Raw genomic sequence first — 22,841 nt, forward strand, 5'->3', positions numbered from 1 at the left:
AACGCATTTTCTTTTGAAGACGACAGCTCGGACAGTTTGAAATTATTATGTAATTTAATGAACTCACCTTCATTACATACATTACTAAATCATGTCTAGTTCGGCTCTGATTCAAAATAATACAAATATTGTCAATATTAACCAAAATAGAGAAAGACATTCATATTAGGAACATTAACAATAAATATTTTCAAACTGTCAAAATGGCAGTGCTTGAAACTAACTGAAATCGCTTCGAAGAAATATATTAAATCAAATTGTTGCCATATTTATTAATAATAATTTATTTAACAATGGTTAAGCATATTTTGTCTCTGTAACTGTTGTCCGAAGGCCCCGGAGGTAGAGTGACGGCGACGTCCACCTTCGAGTGCGACGATGGGGTCACGAGCTCTGCGAGCTGGGACGAGCATTCGCTCGAGCGCGACGTCATCGTTCGTGCTATGAATTATTTTCAGTATATTATATTATTTTATGCCTATCTATCGAATAGAATAGAACACGGTGGCCTTGTTTGTTCGGTTTCTATATTCAAAAATTATATAAACAAACCAAAATATTATGCGTAAACTTGTTGGCATTTATTTATTTATTTTTTTTCAAAAAAATAATACCGCAAATCAACACGGGCTGTTCCTATTCATTCTTAAATCAAATGTCATTTATAATTGCTTTGGTTTAAGAAGCAATGTTAATACAAGGCACTGTAACATTATTAAAAACACTCACAATTTGTATAGCAGCTCGATGCGGAATCCCCTGATGGGCTATATGGTTTCATTTCATAGTGATTGCTGCCTGCAGATGACTGTTGTCTACTTCTGTTTCCGAAGGGAGACGCGTAGCTAATAAAAATATAAAATATTTTATGTATTTCGTAGACTATTTGAAATTGAAAAATTAGAAAATGATCATAAATTAACGAGCGCGTTGTTCGTATTTTCAGTGGAAATCTTACAACTGAATACCAGATTTACAGAAGAAATTAAAACTGTTTGTTAAATAAAAAAATATATAGAATTTAAATCGAAATTAAGCTGCCGGTGATCAGGTCATTGACACTTCCGCGGTTCTCATTATCAATAATTAATATTAAATCCACCTGAGATTTGTGCATGTTAATTGTAAATCCGGATTACGATTTTAACTCTCCAAAAAATTTGATAAAAAAACAATGATACTGGCCTTTTCTAAATTATTTTTGCAAGGCTTTTTCTATGGATATTTAAATTGTATAATTAATGAGATCAACTAAATAATTATCGAACCAATTTTTACAGATGTTTTCAAAAAAATTGCTGATTTAGATTCGGTAAACTTACTCATGCCCAAACGCCTTTTATCTTATTTTTAGGATTTGATAAATTTTCTAAATTTTAAAATATCTTACCTGTCCCTTAATTGTGGCATGTCGTAATGGTTGTCTGGTCGCATCCAGTACTCGTTGCAAGTTCTCGTCAGGTCTGGCGCTGTATTGCCTTTGTCTCTACCTGAGTAGGATTTCGGTATACCTGACCAAGGATGAAATATGGTTGAAGCCGATTGCTTATATATTAATCATGATGTAAGCTCATTTGTAAATAAGTCATGGTTTGAATATTGTATCTATTATGATATTCGTTTATGTAAATACAATGTCAATTTTTATATATAACTTCTAAGCATGTCGTATAATTAATAGCCAAAACACATCCTACTAGAGAAGCCGAATAAACTCATTAATGTTAATTTAATAAAAATTATAATTGATTATAATTCGTCTCGTGCTTGACGGTGAAGGAAAACATCGTGAGGAAACCTGCATGTGTCTAATTTCATTGAAATTATGTCACATGTGTATTCTACCAACCCGCATTAGAGCAGCGTGGTGGAATAAGCTCTAAACCTTCTCCTCAAAAAGGGAGAGGAGGCCTTAGCCCAGCAGTGGGACATTAACAGGCTGTTACTGTACAGTAAGTAAGTTACTTACTTACTGTAATAAAAATAAAATGCATCGTGTATTTGTACCATCAACAAAAAATATACATATATTAAGGTTGTATTACATATTTTTTATTCTGTACATTTGTCAGAAGAGAAGAAGAACTTACAAGCACTACATTTAGGCATTTAATTAATAAAAATCAAATTTCCTATCAACAAACCCGTTCTAGCAGCAGTATATCCAGGCCTGACAGTTTTGTATTTGCACCATACGTAGAGGATCGCTGCTCCAGCAGCCAACATGGCGACCGTGATACCGATACCAACGTACAATGTTATGTTGTTTTTGTAGATTCCTAAAATTAAAGACCACTATTATCTTAAGAATATGTTCATTATCACATTTAAATCAGCTGTCGAATAGTTTTTGTTGTTGCGTTAACCGATGGTACTGAGAGACTTAATTAAATAATTTGGCTTTAATCTGAACGCTGATTGGTCGCCTATTGCATCATCGGTTTCCGTCGACCAATAATCATTCTGATTAAAAACAAATTGGTCAATTTAACTTTTATCAATGTATCAAGGACTAGAGGTTATAGTTATTATATTTACCAGCGGGTTGGTGCCCACAATGAAATGAAGAAAGTAATTATAGCAGTCTTAATTTTATTGAAAATAATATATAATATGATATAAATAAATAATTTATGTAGTTAAAAAAAAACATGTTTGAAAACAAACTGTTCACTTGATCCACAATTAAAACGAATACTATATTATTTTTTGTTTTTATTACAACACAAAATGGGTTTCAATTCACATACTGGTTGGTACAATATTTTATTGCAAGATTTGATCCATACATACATATTGTATGTAACGTTATATAAAAGATTGTAAGAAATATGCCAATTAAAAATATACGCTTCATCGATTCGATAGAAGCTCATTAGAAAGTTAGATTGACATTTTGTAATTAAAACATGGGAGCCATATTTTCCTTAATTACTAATATTGTGCAAGAAATAGACAAAGAAGTATTTAATGGTGAGAAACTTTGCTCAATTGTTTCCAATATATATTGTGTTCGATACAATTACTGTCTATACAATGAATTGAATTTTTTTATAAAAAGGTGAGTTCATAAACTTTAAGAAATAGTGTTACGAAAAGAATAAAACCAATATTTTGCATATTTGGATTTTTTCATTAATATTGTCACTGATTTAAGTTCGAAGACATTTAAAATGTTCTTCCATGAGTTTGTGGGTATCAATAATGACCTCATTATTTGTTATCTAATAATATTTACTACTTATCGATGTATTTTAATTTAGAATATGACTTGTGATATGTGCATATATTTAAATATAAACAATTATTATTGTGCTAGTTCTCGCATCGTAATTGATATTATTTTATATGCGTGTTGATTACTTAAGGTATTACATATGTTTTTTCATTCTCTACAGACCGCGAGCGTAACGTTTTGAGCTTCCGTTTTTTATTGCACAAATTTTTTTTTATAGCTACGTTACATTCTCAATATTTACGATATTATTTTATAACTTTAAGGTAATAATTTATTAATTTGTACTATGGTACTCTATGTTATTTTTTTTTTTATTTTAATAAATATAAAACTGAACTTACTGAATCCCGCAGAACAAAGTCCATCCACGCAAGCTGCATGCTGCAACGTAGAGCCAGGACAAGTGCCCGAACACTGTCTTCGCCGTACTCTAACGCACTCCTCACTGCACGCTGACCATGCACTCCACGGGGACCATGCGCCTTTGAGTTTAATATTTCACTTAATAATAAATTATTATTTAATTCTTGCGTTTAAAACTACCATCTAACAAACTATATCCCTTACAAAGAAATAGTTTTTATAGCATATAATCCTCTCAGGATCACGTGAGCTTGTAAGCAGATTTAGGGATGTAAATTTAGAAAATTTAAAATAGATCGATTATGTAATGTACAAATAACTTGTAAAGGTTCTTTAACCCATTTCATGAGCTCTTATGTATGCAATGATTACATTATTTAAAAGAGCAGAGGGTATTACGATCTTAAATACCTACATACATATATGACATTGGTTAATATACCTTGTTATTAACAGCCAATTTGTCTTAATAAACGACTTCCTTGTTTTGCTTTTGACAAATTAATATACTAGATTCCTGATGTAAATAAAACACTACTTCACGGCTCAGTCTATAGTAAGTAACCGTACGAAAAAAAAACAAGGATACTTCATCTGATAATTACCTATTAGTATTTAATAATCCGACAAAATTAATTTCGTATTTTATTAAAGCTGTTAATAATTTAATGTTAAACAAAAATTTAATTTTAAAGACCAGTTAACAGTGATAAAAAGACTGTTTACCATTCTGACACCTCAAGCAATCATCATCGCTCTGGGAGCCCTGTCCTCTACACGGGGCACCGCCATTTGCCGGTGCAGGCACTGTGCATGTTCGTGTTCTCCGTCTACCACTACTCTGGACCCCACATCTGCAGGGAGCCCAAGGGGACCAGTCTGACCAGCCACCGTTAACTAGATAAAAGAAAGAATTTAAAACTATAGATCCATATAATTATGTTAATTTACCTATGTATATAATATGTATATATATAAATTATAGAAACGAATAATTCAACGAGAATAAAAGAGGAATTTGTCACATCAAAAATATAACCATCGATAAAAAAACTTACCATATACTGAAAGTACAGCAATATCTGATTCCCGCTTGCCAGCGATATTTTCAGCGATACAGGAATAATTTGCCATGTCCTATGAAAAAAAAAATCCCCATTTTTTATTTTGTCATGTAATTTTATGGTAAAGCCACCTCTGTCTTGATTTATCAGATCTAATAAACCATCATCAGATCACAATCACTCATCAGATATTCTACCGTAAAACAGCAATACTTGATATTGTTGTGTTCCGATTTGAAGGGTGAGTGAGCCAGTGTAATTACAGGCACAAGGGACATAAAATCTTAATTCTCAAGGTTGGTGGCGCATTGGCTATGTAAGCGATGGTTGACATTTCTTGCAATGCCAATGTCTAAGGGCGTTTGGTGACCACTTACCATCAGGTGGCCCATATGGTGCGATCAGGAATTAACTGGTAACCTTTTTAGTTTAGCTTGGTGCTCCAACCAATTAATGGCTCTATGTGTTTATGTATAATTAATGCATGAAATCATTTACTCATTTAGTATATGAATACTAAAAGCTTCTAACTCAATAATTCTTTATGAATTAAATTATATTTTAATGTGATTTTTTGTAGTTATTTTTAGCAAACAACTACTGGGTTACAAGTGTATTTCTTAAGAGGAATTCCATTCAAAAATATCCGAGAAGAAAGTTTATTTATTTATTTAAGGCAAACAACAGCATGATACAAAATATGTTTACATTAAAAATACAATATAAAGACAATAGAGCCAATTACTGTTTTCTATCGAATTATGCAAACCTAATAAAAACATAAACCTTAACCTAATTAAACCAAAAATGACTACAAATATAGTACTATATAAATGATATAAACCTCGTTTATATTCAATAGCCATTATCCAGCGTACAGAATCAAAAATTAGATCTTAAAATCCGTCCAGTCGTTTCCTCGTTAATAGACAGACAAAAAGTAGATCCAATGACTTCATAAAAATAACAGTTCTGCAAAATATCATGGGAGCTTATCAGTTTATACTGAAAGGCACTTCAGAACATTAAACGGGTTCCTTACAGGTGCCTTGGATGTTATCCAAAAATGATACCAGATTGTTTAATCTTAACCGCACTGCGCTGTTCTAGATGTCTACGTATTTTATCAACTTAACTATCAAAACTTTTTTCATTTTATCTTGGAAACTACTATACTAGTAAAACATGTTGAAATTAGATAAAAAGTGAAAGCGAAATAATACTAAAAACTTTTATAAAAGTAAAATGTTGGAGTAGAATAATCACAGGCTACGGCTTCAACGCTGGCTGTTTTATTGGTATATTGGATATACGTGGAGGTTTACTCAAAATTAAAACACAAACTTAAAATAAAAGAACTCGGTGTTACTTTGCCCGGGGTTGAATCAGGAATCTTGGGTTAAGATCTTTGTTTCGCTGTTTTAACCAATAGGTCTTCTTAGCTTTTTCTTCATCATCAACTTTATTAATTAGAAATATTTATTTAATAATTTTGATATTCTCTCAAATTGTTTTCATATAAGACTAATTACACGAGGATTTTTAAAAGTATTCTGAATATTGTTTTAAATTATATATAACTAAACTGGAAACAAACTTTAACGTAACGCAATATTTGCGCTGCATCTTCATTTGAATAAAACGAAGTTTTAATGACTGCCATGTAGGAAAATTGCATTCTACGAGTATCTGCCGAAGTAAAAGTCCGTAAATGTATTTTACCATTAAATTAAAAGCAAATAGGTCAACTGGTGGTAAGTGGTCACCACCGCCCATAGACATTGGCGATGTAAGAAGTACATTCCTTGCATTAGCATCACGCCACTAATCTTGGGAACTCCCTCTTGTCTTGCCCCTTGTGCCTGTAATAACACTGGCTAACACCATTCAAACCGAAATTCAACAATTTTATTGCCGTTTAGTGTTGGAATAAGATTAGATTAGTGCGTAGTACAAAGTCCTGTCTATCACCAAGGTTCTTATTATGAGAAACTATTTGAAGCAGTTCAGTGACTTGGATAGTTATTCGTAATAACCTGTGAATATCCCACTGCTGGGCTAAAGGCCTCCTCTCCCTTTTTGAGGAGAAGGTTTGGAGCTTATTCCACCACGCTGCTCCAGTGCGGGTTAGTGGAATACACATGTGGCAGAATTTCAATGAAATTAGACACATGCAGGTTTCCTCATGATGTTTTCCTTCACTGTAAAGCACGAGATGAATCACAGATTAAGCACATGAAAATTCAGTGGTGCTTACCCGGGTTTGAACCCACGATCATCGGTTAAGATTCACGCGTTCTTACCACTAGGCCATCTCGGCTTTTAAATGTTATGGCATAACTGAATCCAAACATTGACATTAATATATAGTTGAAAAATACAACTTTGGTAATTGTTTGATATAATAAAATATTTTATCTCGTCTAAAGAAACATAGGAGCGAGTTTTTTTATGGTTTAAAAAAATATCTACTAACCTGTAGTCCAACTTTTGGTAATACAAGAGTTTCGTCATTAGCTTCGATGGCGGCACCATTCCTCATCCATTTAAGGGTGGCGGGTGGAGCGGCTGGTGGTGGACTGCATCGGAAGCTGACTTGGCGACCAGCTTCAACAGTGATTGATTGTGGTTGTTGAGCAAATTGCTTCTTTATGTCTGCATAGAAGATACGAAATTGAAGACATATAACTAATAAAATCGATAATTAATTGTTCCAAATAAATTGTTTACTCATTAAAGTAAAATATCCTGTAAATGGTCTAACATCTTCTCTCCTTTTAACAAGCTTTTGTTGTTAACTTGATGTTCGTTTCTTATTTTGTTTAGATCAAATATTACATATTTGGAGTTTATTCCACAACGTTGCTGCAATGCGAGTTTCATTAAAATAATTTCCTTTCAAGTTCTATTATAGTTTTAAATATTTTTCTTTATTCATTTTACTAATTTATATAAGTGATTGTTATTTTTTTTAAATTTAATACTAGTTAGTCTGGACTACATAACGAAAAATTAGAAGTTCACTTTAATGCGACCTTAAACATACATAATCCGTATCTGTCGTTACTGTCTTACGTACTTTTTCATGCGCTTATTAAAACATATTGTGTTATATACTGGTCCGAATTTAAATTATAAAAAAAATGTATATGTATATGTATATTTTGATAAATAAAATAAATAGAATTATAAGGACCTATAATTGCGTAGATATGAGCAAGGATGTAAACATCTTTACCAACAATATACTTAAATTTAGAACTTAATTATCTATATTAGTTTTCATTATTATTTTTATTTTACTTTATTGTTTTTTTTTTTTTTTATTTTGTAACTTGAAATTTTGATTTGTCTTTTATTTGTGTTTTTTTGTGCTACAATATATATGTTGCCTTATTGTTCATGCAGTTATCACCTGTAATTGAGGTACCACTTCTTTTATTTTTTTATTTTATGAACTGTGTGCTATCGTGTATGTGTGTGTACTTTGTTAGTAATCTAATAAATAAATAAATAAGTTTTAATACTGTGTATTATATATTAAACGAAAGCTACCATGAACATTGATTTGACTATTGCGTATAATTTTTATGCGATAGACATATGCTGTCGCGGACGTAGATTATCTATAAAAGACTTAGCTATTAGCATTTTCAAGATCTGAGATTCAATATTACATTCATTTGATGTAAATATCAGATTAAGCAATGATAACAATCTGCAACATGTCGACGACATTATAACAAATCATTAAAATTTCTACTATCGTTAAATTAAATATGAGCTTATGATACAGTATTTTTTTAGAAAAAAAAAACAGGCAGTCATAGGGACTGCCGATAGAAGTAAAAACTTTAAGCGGTTAAATATATATTTGTCCAATTTCTATTGGCTCTCCAAGTAATAATTCTATTCCTTTTTATTATATAGATTTTTTATTCATAAGGATATACGGTATTTCGCAAACTCGGTACAAAATATGAATACAGGTTAATTTAAATAAATAATAGTTAAAATACACTTACATTATTAATTGTATATACTGTTAAGATTTACATAAATTTCAAATATTTAAATTATTTTGTACTTTCAACAATTTCATTATACTGACATTAGCATGTCGGTGACGCAAAGCCACAAGCTTATCCCCTACTATAAACCAGCGCAACGCGTCTAAAGAAGTTTTCACTTCAATAACTATATAATGTTAAAACCGCATCAACATCAAACGTTTTCAATCAAACAAACACAAAAAGCTACTTTGTTTTATATTATTAAATGATTATATTGAGAAGACCTACGTCACAATTTTCCATCACATTGAATCAATAACGAGAAACTTCTAAAAATATGTTCACAAAACATAACCCATTTGAATTAAGTCACTTTCAGTGAAACCCCTAAAAGTCTAACAAGCAGTAGCAAGGAGTAGGAGGCATTCATCAAATAGTACTGCTCGAATTAACGAACGGAAGTAATGTTTCCTCCACTTAATGGTTCCGCGCCATGGGCGTAAGATGCAGGGAAAAACACTCGTTAAAAATTACGACACTTCAAATTGTCCCCCTTATATCGTATACTTACATACATATTTAAATACGTTTAGTTTTTTCTTCGATGCACAAAATTTTTTTTATATATATGTATTGCGGTTTGAGTGTATTATACGCGTGTTATCATTCGAATTTCAACTAGAGCTTATCATTCATAGCTAAAATACGAGGTTAACAATTGTATCGATTATTTAAAAAAAGTGTAAAGGTAAACAGTGTAACATTTCTATTGTTTTAAATTATGCCAGGATAGCGGTGATTTCATCATTTCATAATCGTACTCTATTGTATTCTAGTCGAGTCCACTGTTTAGATTTATTTAGTCGAGTATTTTTTATTTAGTTATTTGTGGAAGGCTAACTAGCTAATGAACCACGTGATGGTAAGTGATGTCCATAGATACCACTCACCGTCAATTAATTAAAATTTTATCATTTCGTTCATGTTATCAATATATTATTAAATCAAAAATCTTTATTCAAATAGGCTCAAGCCGCTTTCGAATCATCATGTTACACTATTGAAATAAATGTAAAGCAAACGCTGGTTCCGACTGGTTGCTGTAAAGCAATAAAACCGACAAAAATCTCAGTACTTTACACTCTTTTAATTACAGAATCAATCAATTACTAGTAAGTTTATGAATATCGTTGGCAATCAACAAATACTTACCACGCTGTTTTATCATTTATATAATCTTGTGTTTAGTAATAGGGCAAGTTAAAAGTAACAGTGAAATCTTATTTTAGAAACGAATACCCCAGGAAAGATTTATTGACTTTGCAATGTCGGAAAGTAGGTTTTATAATTTTACTCCTCGTATTTATACAATTATTCACTTTTTCGTACTATTTCAACAATACCACTTTTTAGTTCGATAAAATTATTTTCGTGATTCGTTGTTAATAATCAATTTTGGAGCTTTACTTGAGAAATAGTAATTCTGAGAAATAGTAATGGTTAACCATAAAATATAAAATAAAAATATATATATTTCAGTAGTCTTTGTGATAAAGCTAAATAATTATCAAAACTACATCAGTCATACTTAAATAAAATATTAAAAAGTATAAAATAAATATATGTGAATAATTTAAATTTTATTTTTTTATATTTTATTTAAAAAAATAAATTCGATTTTTGTTTTTGAATATTTTTCTTAATGACGTAACAGCAAGTAAATGTGTCACGGTCATAGGACTCTATTCTTTTGGGAACAAGGTCGGGTTTATTCCATAACGCAGCTTCACTAGTTAATATACTACATATATACGTATTTGTATATGTTAATGTACATATATGTGTACATAGTACATATATACATGTGCAATAATTTCATCCGACGTTACCTAACTGATGTTTTTTATTATCGCCGACCGCGAGGCGATTTGTAAAATTAATAACATGAAAATTCAATTGAATTTATTCAATAACTTTTGGTTAATATTGAGCCATCTCGGATTTATAAAAAGCGATATAAAATAAGCCTAATTTTATGTATTTCACGCCAACATAGTTACATACATACAGTCGAGTCAAGAATGTTATTTTCTATGTTTCCAATACCTCAGTAAGAACTGCATGTCCATAAATGCATTTTAAAAGCGAGGTATTCTGAATAAAGTATAAATTTATTACATAATAAATAACATGGTCGTTTCCTCTATGGGATGTTAACAGTGAGTTTCTTTATGGATTCCGGACAAAACCACGGTCTTTCACATGTATAGTGTATTCCTGTCTAGACTGCAAAAAACTTGCACGACCGGTTACCGTCTCTGGCACAAGTACAGTTATTTGTAAAAGTGTAAACATCTTTACTTATATAAAAAACATATTTGATATTTGTCTTTTAAATAAGAAAACTACTGAAATGAATTTGAGAAAATTTGGTATAAGCTTCGCCCTAGGAAAGGACATAAGCTACTTTTTTATACCAAACAACGTGGGTAATAACTAGTATTTAATATATCAATAATAAATTAAAATTAATAATAGTATTAAATATATTAATAGTTCGTAACATTAATTATTCTAGAGCATAAAACATATTTCATATGTTCGATTTGTTTTACAAAATAAAACAAACAATGGAAAACAATTACAAATCTCATTATCAACATATCCTTTGTAATATATTTCTGTTGTGTTACATGATATTTCATTTAATACGACAGAAATATAAATTCTATTTATATTAACAATTTCTAACTATGACATAATATATATATACCGAACTCGTTCCAAATTAAATCATTTGTACTGTAATATAATATGCTCTGTTTATTGAAAACAGTTCTTACCTTGGTTATAATCGTAAAAAATTACCAATCTGGCAATATACAAGTAATGTTTAGTTTAAAAATGTGATTGTTATTATTTTTATTTATTAGTATCATTTATCAAAAAAAAAAAAAACAAAATAACATGTTTTTTTTTTTGTACATTTTTATTTTTTATTTGTACATATTTTACAATCATTATTTATTACTATCTCGATATTATAAGACAGACGCTATTTACTTTCGCTTAAATCATAATTTATACTTATATATTCTCTCGCTGTCTGTACTTCAAACCAAGTAAAACCCGCCCGTATCATGAATTGTGTGATCTTGTAAAGATTTTGTATTAACGGTTTAACCTATCCAGTTTTTAATCGGGATAATGGTAACGCGTCGAGTTACTTACTATTGTAAAATGATTATAGGATTTAAGTCCCTAAATCTATTAAAATAAGAGCGACATTTACATATAGATATATTAACGGTAGCATATTCAAAACGGCAGCTGTCTTTTAAACAACGGATGAAATTTAAGAAGAGATTATAATCATTACATTTTGTAAGATAAATTTTGTATAAGCTTCATGTATTGTTGTATAGATATGTATCAGCTGTGTATTATTGGAAATTTGAAAAGATAATTTATTCAATTCTATACAAACGTATTACTTCAATTAAAAAAAATCTTATATTATGAATATGACTAAAAGCTACTTTAACTCTTAATTTAATACAAGTCGATTGTAATTCGATATTTATCCAATCGGCTGAAGACTTTACTGGTGGTAGGGCTTTGTGCAAGCTCGTCTGGGTAGGTACCACCCACTCATCAGATATTCTACCGCAAAACAGCAATACTTGATATTGTTGTGTTCCGGTTTGAAGGATGAGTGAGCCAGTGTAAACATGCACAAGGGACATAAAATCTTAGTTCCCAAGGTTGGTGGCGCATTGGCTATAAGCGATGGTTGACATTTCTTACAATGCCAATGTCTAAGGGCGTTTGGTGACCACTTACCATCAGGTGGCCCATATGCTCGTCCACCTTCCTATTCTATAAAAAAAAAAAACTTAAAAACTGGTAGATAATTCGGCTTGGGGATGAGTTTGGTCAAACAAAGGGGAACTACGGCCACTACTAGCAGTGCTCTACTTCGACGTTGTGACACAAAAAATCAAAACATTAATCGGAATATTATAGATGTGTAACTTTTTATTAATTTATGTTAATATGTTTTCAGTCCAGTCAAATTAGTATATAAAAATCATTTTACAAACGCTGGCCAATGTCTCCTCTTTCCTCTAATATTAAAGATTGTTGGCTGCTCCTGACTCTACTTTAAAGGTAGACGTGACAAAGTTCACATGCAGGTTTCCTTAAGTTTTTCTTCACCTGATGATGCTCAAGATTAATTATATAAATACTGACTTTGCCATCTTACAAACGACCCTGTAATAAAATTATTATAGGGTCGTTTGTAAGATGGCAAAGTCTGATAAGTTACTTATGTACTTAACATAAGTTTGATATTATCCGGGTGCAATTAGGAGTTTATTTATTAGCTTGCAAATAAAATATCAAACAGAATATATGACAAATTGAATTGTGGCTTAGTTATTGATGATAAATATGACAAATGAAGTAATTAGTAGAAACAAACGTGCATACAAAAAACGCTAAATAAGCGTTTTGCAATTACTTTCCTAATGATTTTATTAAGATGATAATATGTAATATCTATCGGCTTAACTTATAAACGTTGCTTTGCTCAGTTAAACACTGATTTCTTTCTTTTTGTCATCATTGAATTGACAATCGAAAGAAGAAGACACAATATTGTTTAACTAATAACCCGTTAAAGAATGTTTATATGTAAGACTGTACCACATTATTCAATATAACAACTTAAATCTCCAATTAACATTTAATATAATTTATTTATTTAACTATATTGTCCCCAAAGTGAATTTTACAGTACAAAAACTTAAGCTAATCTAGGCATTCTCTGCTAGACATAGTAGAAGAGTAAGCAAATTCAAGATGGCGGCAAATACTTAAAATATTAAATTTTAAACAGCCACAAAAGACAAATTTACAAATCCGCCGGCTACTTGATACGTAGTTATTCTTTTTTAATACCAATGATCGATGAGGTCAGAACGTGAATACTAACTAATATTGTAATAAAAAGAAAATATATAAAAATGTTTTTTTTTTACTTGTACAGATTAATAATTTCTGCGTAGTCTGAGACGCCCTTAAAGGTTCTAATCATCTCTAAGGTGCTATGCTTGGAATCCCGCTCCATATAAGAGATAGCGGAGCCTACTTCGCACTACGGTTTCGGCGACCTTATCGCTACATATCGATCTCTTCCAGGAAACCAACGGTGTAAGGAATGAATCATAGGATTTGAGGTAGGTGGTGCTGGAATAAAAAATAACTTAATTTTTTAATTTAAAAATAAACTAAAAAATATTATTTTTAAAAACAAACAATTATTTTGACAGACAACGAACTATATCAATATGAACAATAAAATACCTTAAATATATAATTAAATCTTATTTGCATATATTATTAAATCTTATATGCTACAAACTTAATTTTGTCATATATTTTTGAAAAGTTTAAATATTTTTAGTATTGATTATTAAAAATATATAATATAAGGTACAGCACCTTTAAATGTTTTGATGTGGTTTAATTGGTGATTTATAAAGTAAGCGTTGCCTGTGTCTTTAAAATTTAAAATTTATCAGATAATCAGAAAAAACCTTGTTTAATTAAAAGTTCGCTTATACGTTTATAAGTAAATCCTCATTAAATAATCATACATGTTATTATACTTTAAAAATATATGTAAAAAAACGCATTTACTGCAGTGCACGATGAACTCAACGACGACATTTAAAAATGATTCCTTGTTCACTTGAGTGGGGCGACTATTTCTACACGTGTATACTACAATTGTATGTGCCATTGTCTGTGTGTCTATCTTGTATAACTGGACGCCTGAGACACACTATTTTTTATATAGTCCATTACAATAGTACAGAATGATAGATAGATAATAATCTCCTCAATTTCACAGGATAAAAAGTATTGTTAAAGATAACTCGGGGATAACTATTTCAATGATCAAAACACGGAAGGTTTCGTGGTTAAGTAAGATGGGAAACGAAGGAGTTATATAAGTATCTTCCCTGGAGACACCCTCTCAGTGAGCCGGGTACCTTTTAAAAGTCTCGCAGAGATTTTATTGGGCAACAGTCACAAATAATTTTATTTATTTATTTAACAATATAAACAACCAAATAACAATTAAATGATGGCACTACAAAAACCACGAAAGATTATCTTGAGTGCCTTTCCATCTATGGATGTGCATACAATATAAGCTATAATTGTTTTATATAATACATGTTCAACTTATATTTTATATACTTAATACTTATTTCTCGTTTGTTATCTAAGCTATTTATTAAGCGAGGAATCATATAAGAGCTAGTACGACTTCGATTAATTCATTGTAACTAGAGGCGCACGAGACATAACATCTTTCTCAACTGTGGTGGCGCATTGACATTATGAGAGATGGTAAACGAAGACGGTGATAGGACTGCTATTAATATTGCTAATAGGTAGACCATAAGAAAAGAGGGGCATTATACCTGAAGGTATTTCATGCATGTAAGAAAAAATAGATAACTATCAGTTTCGATCTTATCCTTTTTTTTTTCTCGCAGTTGAAACCTTCAGAAAGATACCCGGGTCCCATGGGGGTGGAACCGGGTTATTTAGGATTCTTACCCACTAAAACCACTGTAATGGCCGTCCTCAGCACGGATCGGAGAGGCTGCGTGATCGTGTTGATATAACGCAACCGCGGCCTCTCCCGTGCTGTGCTCCGCTCGTGGCTCGGCGGAGCTCTCCTTGGGGGCGAAGGTAATCTTCAATCTTACCCTAATCTATCTATATCTACGTGATATATGCAAACATAACCTCCCATATTAAATTAAAACCATGAAACACATTTAGTATCCATCGGACCGTATCGACTTCCAAATCTTTTTAAAAGTTCATTACGACCTTATAAACTACCGAAATTTATACTAAGTATCATTAACAGTGCATTGATTTATTACACAAACTGTGGGAAAGGCGATGCAATAAATAAAAAAAAGGACCTGCAGATGGCTACAAAGGAATCGTTATAGTTAAATGATGCATGACTAACAGAATATTTAAATGCTAACGATTTTACTTAACAAACCGAAACAACAAAGCCGAATAAGCTAATTATAAACCGCTTTTTTATACCAGCTACCTGCCGTTTGAAATAGAATATTGATATCATATTATTTGAAAGATTGGTTTTAGGTTTATTTAAGTTTTTTTTTAAAGACTGCAGAAATTCTCTTTAGGAGCTTATTTTTTTTATAATTCAACGGTTCTCGGCGGTATTTGAAAGGGGCCAATTCTACTAATTTATAACGATTTCAATACGACCCAGATTCAATTCTAATCTAACTTTGATGTTTCTATATTTATTCGAATCGGAAACGTATCGATATTATGACATAATATACATATACCGTTGACTCAAAAACAAAATTAATTATTTTTGCCTATAATCGACAATTAAATTAAAATATAAAAAAACAGATGAACGGTTATGAAACAAACGATTACGCTTCGATTCGATTGCGATAAAGTGACAAATTGTTAGTAGAATTTCCTCCTGTATATGTCGTATGATGCTTATGTGTATCTCCTAAACAACATTTGAACGTAGTGAATAATTAACATGGATTGTATTATAAAATCAGATTTTAGTCCAGCAGTGGGATAAACTTACTTTTTTACAACTTTTTTACTTTTTAAAAAATGTATTAAGGCCAATTAATAAGCAACAATGCAGTGGCATATGTATGCCCGATATAAATATCATAAATAACATAAACATAAATAAAAACAACTAAGAAAGATTCGAGAATGTATTTTAGGATAATATTTTAAATAGATACACATTTCATTAGCTTTTAAAATTAGATACGCTAAGAGATAAAAATAACAGAAACATACTTACATGCAAATTCAATAAAAACCCCTTGACTCCGTATCCTGCCCTTGCTATTCCAAGCGTAGCATTCACAGCTGTATCTACCACCAAAGTATTCATCTAATTCATTTCTCGTCACGTTTAATTCAGCCTCTACTACCCTTACTCCGTTCTGTGGATCTACATGTTCCAGCTGTACTGTCTTGTCTGTTCTGACATCATTGCATTTGAAGAACACCTGCAATGCATTCGCTGCTCTGCAAAGCAACGTCGCTGGTTTTATTCGTAATACATAGGAATTCTTTGGTTCTATTAGGAATATAGGCAGGCCATCTATTGTCTCGTCGTTCTCGGGTAGTGGAATGTAGTCGTCTTCTTCGACAACTGGTTTGAAGTCTGATAAATATGGATCGAAGTTTAGTAAGCCGTCTGGGTGTATGTACTCAGGTCGCGTTTCTTTTTCCGTCGTTTGCTCTGTACCTGAAAGTATAGTGACAATCAGAACGCATTCAGCATATAAAGTTGAATATTTGTGCGACTCGCAGCACGTATTGCAAAAGAACGACATTTAAAAATATCGGTCCTTTTTATAAACGCTGCTTAGTGGCCGTTCAATTAAACACTGATTTCTCTCTTTCTATCATTATTCATTCGACATTCGAAAGAAGAAGACACGGCATTGTTAACAACGTTTATAAGTCAAGCCAAATGTCTTTAGCGGTAATTTGACAATTATTTCCATGCTCAATGTGAAGATTTTTTATCTTAGATTGTCAAATAATAATGACCTCTATTGAACTTTCAAAACCTTTTTAACGATACCTAAACGGAGTAACGTAAACTTTATAAAACACACAACAAACACACGCAAATTCATACGGATAAATAAAATAATAAAAACTAAAAGGGATGTCATTCAGATGTCACTCAGAGATACTCAAAGTATAAGTTGAAATATATTTTTTGTTATGTCTATTCATTGCCATTGGAAGTATTTAATACACTGTATTGTTTTATTACTTTAAAATTATATACAAATATATTAAAATACAGTTGTCAATTATAAATTACAGAACATTTCTAATATAATATTCATATATATATATATATTATATGCATTTGACTACGTAACCAAATTATTAATTGTGATAATGTTACTACTAAACATGTATACGTAAAGCAGAAGCAATTAAAGTACATACAATAACCTGAGAGCTAATATCCTGTAAGTTATTAGTAATATTAATTGTTAACATAAGGAAAGGTAATTAATCAAAATCAAATTTGCTTGTACACATGCAATCACAACAAAAGTAATTGCCCATTAATGTTACTGAGCAAAACCCTTCACTTTAGGAAAAGATTTAGAGAGTGCTCCACCAGTCCGGGTTGGTGGAGACGTGTGACAGTTTTTTTTTGACACTCGTTCCTTAGTGAAGTTTACCTTCTACAAAACAAGATTGATCATTAAGTGCTTGAAACTCGGTGATGCTTGCTCAGATTTAAGATAGCGATCTTCAATTCAGATAAATATAAATTAAATTTATTATGAAATAGTCGTACAAACATACAGATTTTTTTAAATGGCACAGATGATATCAAACTTATAGGAAGCTGCAAATTATATCAATAAGTAACTTAGTTTAAAAGTAATTTGAGTTAGAACGGTCCCGAGAGATCGCATGGCTAGTCAAAAGCAAGGGAGTCACACGACTTGGAAAATTAGTTGCGTCTCGTTTCGAAATTTGACGTATTTTAATAATATTAAATGTATATAATCATAAATATTGTAATCATGTATTTAATGGTAAAAACTTAATATATATTTGTACAAAGAAATATATATAGATTGCTATTTACAAAAGTATATAGTAAAAGTTTAATTGATAAATATATTATGTCAGTTACCATATGTATATAATAGCAGGCTTTAAATGAACCACAATTGTGCTCAAACCTTAGGTTTGGCGCTTCCGCTACAGTTACACAGTGGTAACTTATTTATACATAAGTACAGGCATTCTTTTATAAAAAGCTTATTGGGTTTAAGCACAAAACGTAATAAACCGTATGATACAGATAAATCAATTTCAAGGATTTAATTTCGCATAAACAGTCAATTTAATTAAAAGGCAATGTAAGCAAAGTTATTGATTACATTTATAAGCAAATTCTGCAATTGTTATCTGTAAAATAAAAATCTAAAATTATGTAATTATGTATGTGTTTGTAAAAGATTTGTAAGCTATACAGGGATTCTCAATGCACATATATAATTGAATACATTTTGTAAACAAATTAATAAATAATACACATATATATGAATAAGTCTTTATTTAATGACTAGGTTGCATTTAAATTGTATTTCTTTTCAAAAATAGTACGTCGGTTGATATCATCTATAAATTATAAACACTATTGTCACTAGCCGATTTCATTATGATAATATTAAAATTGAAATGTAGATTGAACACTATTGTTTAGAAATTCCAGCTTTATTATACGGTAAACTATTGATATACATTATTTTATATTAAATAAAATTAATTATGATTTCAAAAGTGAGACAACACTCGTAATACTTACGGTTTTTTTCGTAACCCTTTCAATGAACTAAATAATATATCTATTACATAATTATGTAATTAAAATATATTTATTAAATGTAAAAAAATGCTCACCTCCATTTCTGACTTTCCCAATAAAGAAGCTCACGAGTAATACAATCCAAAGCACATAACCACACATCACTAAAACTGCACTAAACCACACGAATTCACTAACATATATCACATTACAAATATTTTTTTTCGGCGCGCAATTTCGATGTCACAAAGGGGCGAGACGTGCATCCCCTATCACGTCTAGATGAATACTGCCGACTACTGATTCATTCTCAATCCATGGTGTTTCCATGTGTGATATTCGATGGCGTGTGACGTACATGGGAAGTGCCCGATATGGTGTCGTAATTAAGAAGCTTTCTGGTTTTAATTAACGACACACCGTTTTCTTGACGTCGATAGAGTTTCATTCGAAAAGTTTTTGAAAAAGGAATATCATTAAATGTATTAAAAAAATGTAAAGCTTGCCTAGCTTCGTTTTTTATAATTATCTAAGTAGTATTTATAGTTCAGTAAAACGATATTTAAAAGATGTATATCACACAACCTTTAAAAACCGGTAACTACCTGGGTATATCGAGTCTAGAATGATAAGGCCTTTTTTTAAATTCTTTTGTTTTATTATTTTTCATAGATCGAAGACAATTTTACTTTTACATACAGCTAATACGTACTTAACTCAATAAAATATAATCATTTTCTAATAAGTATCGTGTAACTTCGCGTTCGTGATGTAAAAATGCGATTTGGTTAGAGATATTTGTTGAATAGCAATTATTATAATTCCGCAAGTAAGATAAGACCTTAATTTAATTATAATTAAGTAATTGAAAGTTTATTAATAGTTTTTAAAATCCGAGGTCTGTTAAAGTTTCTTACTAAATATATTTATATATTTAATAGAAAACTTAAGGTCAATACTTCATTAATTAGTATGTATGTAGTAACCCTCTTTGCAAAATTATAGAACCATATCTCTAACGCCATCCAGCGGCACAGCACCAATAGTAAGCTCTTGCAAGGTAACAATTGAAAGCTCGTCCATTCTAGCTACAATAGTTTTAGTAAAGCTCACCAGTTCCCGTTACTTTAATCTTTCGTTGTAATTCAGATTGAGACCGCTAGATGGCAATTTACATTTACATTTACACCGTTCATTCTAGGCACTAGTTTGTATGAATGAATAATGCCATCGACAGATGGCGATATAAGCGATAAGCGCCATCTTTATTTTTGATTGGGAATTTATTATCCTGCAGGATTCTGTTATTACATTACAGATAGAGCTACTTATAGCAAAGACGGAAATTTGATAATATTTTTGAAAATAATACTAGATGGCATCACTTTATACTGATTTCATTTTTGTTTCTTACATAAATAATTTGTCTTTGTTTTGTTCAACACGATACCTAACTTTTAAATACACTTTTCCCACTAACCACCAATAAAAAAGAAACCAATTTTATATTTTTTGCGGTGTTAACTTCGATTAAATAATGGATTCATTGTCGAGTTAGCAATTTTTTTTTAAACACAAAATTTTCATTAACTAATATTAATGTAAAGCTTAAAAACAACTTATTTTTTTTGCCACCAACTTCAGAGACTGTTGTACTACATAATTTTATAAAATACTTATTAATTTAAGTAATTTTAATATTCTAATGAAAATATATTACGCTCTTTAACAGAACATTAAACTACAACATTAAAAAATCTAATAACAAGTGAAATCAAAAAAAGTAAATAAAATATAAGCTAAAATCTTTGTACAATAGCAGCGTTACACTTTTTTATAAATTATTTAAAAAAAATGGTACCATTTCGGATTATAACAAAATAAGGATATGGAGTTATCATGCAGGATAATTTAAGCAAATTTATTTGTAAATTATTGTTACATATATGTGATTGATGAAAAGGAATTATCATCGATACTTATCTAGAATCGAAGCGTCAACAGCGAGGTGAAAGTCGTAAGTTCGAACCATAGCCCTTGGGATATCATCAATCAAAGAACAATTTGAACTTACATTTCGAGTTCGAAATACAAATAGTGACTAGATAGTCACTATTTTTTTTTAGTAATAAGTTACTAAAACGCCAAACTCTTCTAGACAATCTTTGGGTACAAGATATCATAAGATGAAAAACTAAACTGTATGACTTTGATGTATCTTTATATTAAAAGAAAGACAAAAGTAATTTACTTTTAGGTAAGGCTAGTCTTTTATCATTCAAAGAGACCGTCTTAGATCTAAAATTTTACATTATTCTTTCATACTCCCACAGACCAGCATAAATTTGAAATTCCAAATAATCTATCGTAAATTCAAACGAGCACTACTGCCAACATTGAATATTGATTGTACAAAAGGCGTTCGTAAAGCGTATTTTCAATTCAGAATAATTCTTGAACCAGCGATTTCTTTTGATGATTCAAAATATGTAAGTAGCCGGAATCGTCAGTCACATTTTTACATTCGTAATGATATTTCGTATCCCCTTCCCACTTATGAAATACGCACTAGTGGGTTGTAATGCTTTCTCGCTCGTATCAAGATACGGAAATTTAAATTTAGCGCGCTGGCTCGCCTTTCCGTCGATTTTCATGAATAATGAGCCTTAAATGTTGTGCAATCAGTAAACGATTGAAAATTTTGTTTTTCAAAAACGGGAAAGGATAAAACAATTTTTTTTTGCTTGAGCATACTACCTTCAAAATATTATTTTATAAAAGATAAGTAAATTGATAATTAATATTGTTTATCTAAGGTCGATATGATCACAAATAAAAAGCATGAGATAAAATAATTGAGATCTAACACTAAACCAAATAAAAAAAAAAACATTAAATGCAATATAAATTTCATAAAACACACAACTTCCATCTTATTTCTTAAATTTCGCTCTACAGAAATTCTGTAACGATCAGTTTACTACACTTTTGTACGAAATGTTGTTTAATTTACCCAAAAATAGGGTATTTTCTAAAACAACAAACACCTGATAAGTAATTGATGCGATTACAACAGTCTACCGAACAGAGCCGGGGAACTTAAGTAAATCCGTATTTGTGGAGAGATAAATCCGGGACAATCGTCGGGACACTTCAGTAAGGTGAGTTTGCGGGGCTTGAAGTGGTTTGAGCGACTTAACGCGTACGATATATCGTAAATTGATTATATAATAATATTAAAATGTAATAATTAAAAACAACCCACACATTTCTATTAATGAACAAAGCAGCCAAGATAACTCATTAGAAAAAACACGTACACTTAACCAAGTATTCTGGAATTTAAAATCAAATCAATTAATTTATCCAAATAAGCTTCAAATTAAGCGTTTTCGATTCATCTCAGAAACGACCTCTAACGGGGGGAAACGTTTAAAAACTCACGTATTTGCTCTTTGTAAAATAAATTATATTTTCAATGATTATAGTATTCACAACTATTGTTCCAGACCATTCTTGCCTTGACCTGAGCTTAAACCTACGCATATTTTTTCAAAATGTATTCAATTCATCTAGGGATTTGGATTTAGGCAAGTATTATTGAATTTTCACTGATACTGAGTTATTAACAGTAAATACTTAATTAAAATAAATAATAAAAAAAAACAAACTCTTTTTTGATCTCG

The 22,841-nt window shown here is 30.7% G+C and overlaps 1 protein-coding gene across 1 annotated transcript; it reads right to left on the reverse strand.

Annotated features, from left to right (window-relative positions):
- Positions 1–245: 245 nt before the first annotated feature.
- On the reverse strand, positions 246–19,412 carry LOC126768653 (netrin receptor unc-5-like). The gene is made up of 10 exons (XM_050486881.1): positions 19,251–19,412; positions 16,597–17,049; positions 7,142–7,320; positions 4,660–4,738; positions 4,328–4,498; positions 3,580–3,720; positions 2,145–2,279; positions 1,391–1,511; positions 730–845; positions 246–441 (listed from the first exon to the last, which is right to left on the reverse strand). The coding sequence occupies exons 1-10, from the start codon at positions 19,315–19,317 to the stop codon at positions 284–286; spliced, it is 1,620 nt and encodes a 539-aa protein (XP_050342838.1). The 5' UTR covers positions 19,318–19,412; the 3' UTR covers positions 246–283.
- Positions 19,413–22,841: the final 3,429 nt, after the last annotated feature.

Source organism: Nymphalis io, chromosome 5 (genome assembly GCF_905147045.1).
Source record: "Nymphalis io chromosome 5, ilAglIoxx1.1, whole genome shotgun sequence".
NCBI lineage: Eukaryota > Metazoa > Arthropoda > Insecta > Lepidoptera > Nymphalidae > Nymphalis > Nymphalis io.

Bases quoted from the DNA above. Each gene is read 5' to 3' on its own strand.
- LOC126768653 (XM_050486881.1), bottom strand. From the start codon at position 19,317: ATGTGTGGTTATGTGCTTTGGATTGTATTACTCGTGAGCTTCTTTATT. The intron at 7,321-16,596 runs GTAAGTATGTTT...TCTTCTATGCAG, and splicing joins GGTTTTTATTGAATTTGCAT to ACATAAAGAAGCAATTTGCT. The intron at 846-1,390 runs GTAAGATATTTT...TATTTTTATTAG, and splicing joins ATGCCACAATTAAGGGACAG to CTACGCGTCTCCCTTCGGAA.